General features: G+C 58.5%; 1 protein-coding gene across 2 annotated transcripts; it reads left to right on the top strand.

Annotated features, from left to right (window-relative positions):
* The first annotated feature begins 598 nt into the window (after positions 1-598).
* On the top strand, positions 599-3366 carry EGR4 (early growth response 4). 2 transcript variants are annotated; one of them, XM_045549865.1, is made up of 2 exons: positions 599-1116; positions 1515-3366. In XM_045549865.1, the coding sequence occupies exons 1-2, from the start codon at positions 672-674 to the stop codon at positions 2834-2836; spliced, it is 1767 nt and encodes a 588-aa protein (XP_045405821.1). In that variant the 5' UTR covers positions 599-671; the 3' UTR covers positions 2837-3366. The 2 variants fall into 2 exon arrangements, with proteins under 2 accessions (XP_045405821.1, XP_045405822.1); XM_045549866.1 differs by having other exon boundaries at positions 903-1116; positions 1518-3366.
* Positions 3367-5064: the final 1698 nt, after the last annotated feature.

The following is a 5064-nucleotide window of genomic DNA, read 5'->3' as shown; positions in this document are numbered from 1 at the left end:
AATGAAGGTGGGTGGGGAAAAGAGGAACTTTCACTTTTCCACTTAGAATTATTAATAATTAGTACAATTTTATACTAATTAACTCCCCCCCCAGTATTACCAAGTATTACGGTCCTTTTTAATTTAAATATGTTATTTTTCCTAGCACAAACTTAAAAAACAAAAAAACTTAAGAAAATGGAAAAACAGGCGTGAGGAAAAGAAATGAATGAATGGCAATAATCTCTATGGTTTATTGAGTGTGCCTGGACGTTGACATGCTCTAACTCAGTTTCTCTCCATAGCAAATTCACAGGAGAGGAAACTGACCTTAGGGGGCATTAAATGACACGCTAGTTAGTAGCAGAGGGCGGATTCGAACCCCAAACTGTGGAATTCCAAAGCCCACACGGTCCCACGCCGCAGCCTCTCGGCCTCTGCCTCCAGGCGCGAAGCGCACCTACTGGGCGCCCGGCCCCACGCGGCGCGGAGCCCAGACCAGCTCACCCGCGACCCCGGCGCGCACAGGGCTCCACGCTCGGGGAGCGCGCGCGCACGTAGCGGCGCGGGGCCGGCGGCGGCGGCGGCAGCGACGTCACAGTTCGAGCTTTCCTTTTCGGGAGTCCCCGGCACACATCCTGTGTCCATGTTTGGGCATTTACGTCACGGCGGCAGGGCCGGGGCCTCCCGAAATGGCAGTGGCCCGGGGAGTCGGAAGCCCGGAGCCAGCGCCGCCGCAGCTATATAAGTGGGGGGGCTGTGGGTTGGGGGAGCCTGGCTGCGCTTTGGAGAGGCGACGAGCCGCCGCCCGAGGCCGGTGCGGGCGAGCGAGGGTGCCGCGGCCTCCCAACTCCCTTCCCAGTGGTGAGCCCCCGGAGCCAGGAGCCCGAGCGCCTGGGTCTGCGCGCCGTGGGGCGCCCCGACCGCCGGCCTCCCTGCCACCCGCGCGCCCCCAAGCCCAGCGGGCGAGGCCCCGGGCGCCCCACAATCGCCGCCGAGCCATGCTCCACCTTAGCGAGTTTTCCGGCCCCGACGCGCTCTTCGTCAAGTCCACCGAGGGCTGTTGCGCCGAACCTGACGCTGAACTGCCCCGGCTGCCCTCCAGGGACGCTTCCGCGGCTGCTGGCTACCCCGGAGGTAAGGAGCGCGACCAGAGGTGCTCAGACGGCGGCACAGCGCGGGGGCGCAGGATGCCTGAGAACTGGCAGGGACTGGGACGCTGAAGCTATGGGAATAGGGGCGATGGGAGGCGCGGGGTCCTGGGGTGCGCACCTCCATTCCCACCCCCACCGGGCCGCCAGCGCCTCCGCAGGAACCTGTGCGTGTATAGGGGCGTCCTTTTGCCTGTGCACGTGTGTTCTGCGTGTGCATATTTGTGTGTGCTTCTTGGGACGTATGCCGGCCCCTGCTGGATCAGAATGTGCAAAAGGCACTTTGTATGTGTCCGTGCGCACCAAGGGCTTCGTGGGTAGGGGTGCGGACTCAGAAGCACACGCTTTAATGTGCTGAGAGCTGATTCCTGCTTCCCTCCGCAGCAGGCGACTTCTTGAGCTGGGCTTTGAGCAGCTGCGGCGCCGGGGGAGACTTAGCCGACTCCTGCTTCCTGGAGGGTCCTGCACCCACACCCCCTCCCAGCCTCAGCTATAGCGGTAGTTTCTTCATTCAGGCGGTGCCCGAACACCCGCACGACCCGGAGGCACTCTTCAACCTCATGTCGGGCATCTTAGGCTTGGCACCCTTCCCTGGCCCTGAGGCGGCAGCATCCCGGTCCCCACTGGATGCTCCTTTTCCCACGGGCCCCGACGCCTTGCTGCCAGGCCCCCCGGACCTTTACTCCCCGGATCTGGGCGCTGCCGCCTTCCCAGAGGCGTTCTGGGAAGCCTCACCTTCCACAGGCGCCCCCTCCCAGTGCCTGTATGAGCCTCAGCTCTCCCCACCCGACGTCAAGCCGGGTCTCCGGGCGCCTCCGGCCTCTCCAGCGCTGGACGCTGCCTCGGCCTTCAAGGGTCCCTACGCGCCCTGGGAGCTGCTTTCCGTTGGGGCCCCAGGGAACTGTGGGTCACAGGGAGGCTACCAGGCGGCCCCCGAGGCTCGTTTCTCCTCAATAGGGACCAAGATTGAGGACCTACTGTCCATCAGCTGCCCTGCGGAGCTGCCAGCCGCCTCAGCCAACAGACTCTATCCCACCGGAGCCTACGATGCTTTCCCGCTGGCCCCTGGTGACTTAGGGGAGGTGGCCGAGGGCCTCCCAGGGCTCCTGACCCCTCCTAGTGGGGAGGGAGTGAGCAGCGGCGACGGCGGAGAGTTTCTGGCCGGTACGCAGCCTCAGCTTTCCCCGCTGGGCCTTCGCAGTGCCGCCGCGGCGGACTTCCCGAAACCTCTAGTGGCGGACATCCCTGGAAGCAATGGCGTGGCTGCGCCACCCGTGCCCCCGCCGCCCGCCCCGTTCCCCCCAGCCAAGGCGCGGCGCAAGGGGCGCCGGGGTGGCAAGTGTAGCGCGCGCTGCTTCTGCCCGCGGCCGCACGCCAAGGCCTTTGCTTGTCCTGTGGAGAGCTGTGTGCGGAGCTTTGCGCGCTCCGACGAGCTCAACCGCCACCTGCGCATCCACACGGGCCACAAGCCTTTCCAGTGCCGCATTTGCCTCCGCAACTTCAGCCGCAGCGACCACCTCACCACGCACGTGCGCACCCACACCGGCGAGAAGCCGTTTGCCTGCGACGTGTGCGGCCGCCGCTTCGCGCGCAGCGATGAGAAGAAACGGCACAGCAAGGTGCACCTCAAGCAGAAGGCGCGCGCCGAGGAGCGGCTCAAGGGCCTGGGCTTTTACTCGCTGGGCCTCTCCTTCGCCGCTGTGTGAGCAGGAGATGGGTCTGTGGGTTGGGGCGCCGCCGCTCGGCGCGCACAAGAAGATCCGGCCTGTTCCCCTCCTCGCTTTTCTTCCGACTGTCCCTCGCACGCCCGGGGGCCGGCCTCCGTCCCGCTTCCAGTTCCCCTGCAGTGCCCGCCGCACTCGCCCTGTTCAGCACCAGCTCCGCGGACAGCTCCCGCCGTCCGGGCGCTGTCTCCCTAGTTCGCAGCGCTTTGGGGGGGAAGTTCCCTCAGGCCATCCACTGAGTAGGCACTTCCTTGAGACTCCAGACAGTCTGTTGTACCTGGCGCACGCCCCACGCCCTCCTCTACACCCCCCAGAGACAGGCTGGGGCAGCGCCGAGCCGGTCTCGCGCGGGACTTTGTACAGCAGTGTCGTTTCCAGCAGCCATTGGATCTAACGTTTTGCTTTGGGTTCTTTTTGTTTGTTTGTTTGTTGTTAATTTTTGTAAAGCAGACGCTACTCTCAAGTAGTTGACAAAACTGTTTATTTTTGCAATTAAAATTATTGTGCTAAAAGCTTACCGAATCTGCCATGTAAGCTCCTGACCCTTCCCCCAACCGCTCCCCTGCAACCATATTTGCCAGAAAATAAAGGAGATCCCCATGCTCATGGAGTACAGGCCCTGAACACATTACACACCTACTGTCAGGCACACCTGCCGGGCACTGCGGTACATAGTAGGCATTTGATAAATGTCTTGAATTAATGAATGAATTTAATCACAGCTGACCTAAGGACTAGAGTGTTTCTGGAACTTGAAAGTGGTTGAAAGGCATCGGTGTTAAACATTGTGCATGCATATGTTATTTTCCTTAATCCTCACAATCCCAGGTGAAGCAGGCATATACTCTATTTCAAAAGTAAGGAGGTAACTTGCTGGTAACCCAGCTAGGGACAGACAGGGTCAAATAGAGCCGTCTGACTCCAAAGCCAGTGCTCATTTTTCAACGCCAGAATGGAGGCACCTGAGCTTAACAGCACCATTTGGAAAGGCTTCCTAGCAGAAAGTGAGAAACAGGTTTGGCAACTAGAGGGAGCCCCAGGCAGCAGCGACAGCAGCAAAAGGCTTGCAGGATTTCAGTGCTGTTTGTGAATACCCAGAGTATGGGTGTCACAGAGGCTCCAGCCAGTGTCTGTGCACCTGTTAAAGAGTCACATGCTGTCAGGCCCAAAAGGTTCTCGGCATTTAGCTAGACCACACCTGAGTCTAGCAAGGAGCAGGCGTTTGCCAGAGGCTCACAGTCACTGTGGTTGCTCTTCCCACAAAGGATCTTCTCCAGGAGGCAGCAGCCCACTTACACTTCAGCCATGCACCTGCCAAAGCCACTTTCCCCAAACTCTCCTTCCAGGTGAACCCTTCATGGCTTTGGGATTGGGGGGAGGATATGATGGTGGTGAGGAAAGCATGATCCTGTTATGGGGAAGGTGCCTCCTCCCCCTCGTCTTTGGCCCAAAGCTTTTACACTCTTTCTGGCCATCTTGGGCAGACCTTGGAGCATAAAAAGCCTGCCATGCCTTCCACCTCTCCACCCCAGTGACCCCTCTCTACTAAGGAAGGGAGAAGGCCTGTGTCTGGGTGGGGACTGCATTCTTTTCTGTGCTGAGCTGTTCCTGAATTAGGAGAGCCAACAGCCCTATGATGCTAGATAAACCAGCTTCTGACCCTCTGGTTTCTTCACCCCTTCAGTCTCAGATATGCTCACCCTCCACCATGCAGTCCAGCTGACCAGAGACAAAATTATCAAGTCAGAGAATTCCAGCCTTTTCTCTCCACAGGTGTTAAGTGTTTTCACGTGGCTGAGTATATTGTATCTAATAAACTAATTGTGGTAAAGGATTTGACATTACCTCTTCTAGGGGAATTAACATTTTAAAAGAGTAGCCTGCAGGGGGCAATGTTTAACTCTATGGAGAGGCTCAAATGATGGGCTACCAGACACTGTGATTAGGTAAGTGCTAGATTCATGGCCACATAAAATAATGGTGACCCTCATTATCTTACTATTTAAGTGACCACCTGACTTTGCTTTCCATGCAGAGCAGGGTATGGAAGAACGTAAAGGTCCATATCTCAAGCAACTGGTCCAAAACCATCCAACCTGAACAGAGGAGGAAGTGCAAACAGGCTATGGGTGGGTGGCCTTTGACCACCCCACCTTTGCCCCCTCCAGCAGCATTCCATCAAGGCTATCAGCTATACTGTGCCCCAACTT

Source organism: Lemur catta, chromosome 4, assembly GCF_020740605.2.
Source record: "Lemur catta isolate mLemCat1 chromosome 4, mLemCat1.pri, whole genome shotgun sequence".
Taxonomy (NCBI): domain Eukaryota; kingdom Metazoa; phylum Chordata; class Mammalia; order Primates; family Lemuridae; genus Lemur; species Lemur catta.
This window is presented reverse-complemented; position numbering and strand designations above follow the sequence as displayed.

Excerpts from the sequence above, each read along its gene's own strand:
- EGR4 (XM_045549865.1), top strand. The coding sequence starts at position 672 with ATGGCAGTGGCCCGGGGAGTCGGAAGCCCGGAGCCAGCGCCGCCGCAG. Across the intron at positions 1,117-1,514 it reads GGCTGCTGGCTACCCCGGAG|CAGGCGACTTCTTGAGCTGG; the intron begins GTAAGGAGCGCG and ends TTCCCTCCGCAG.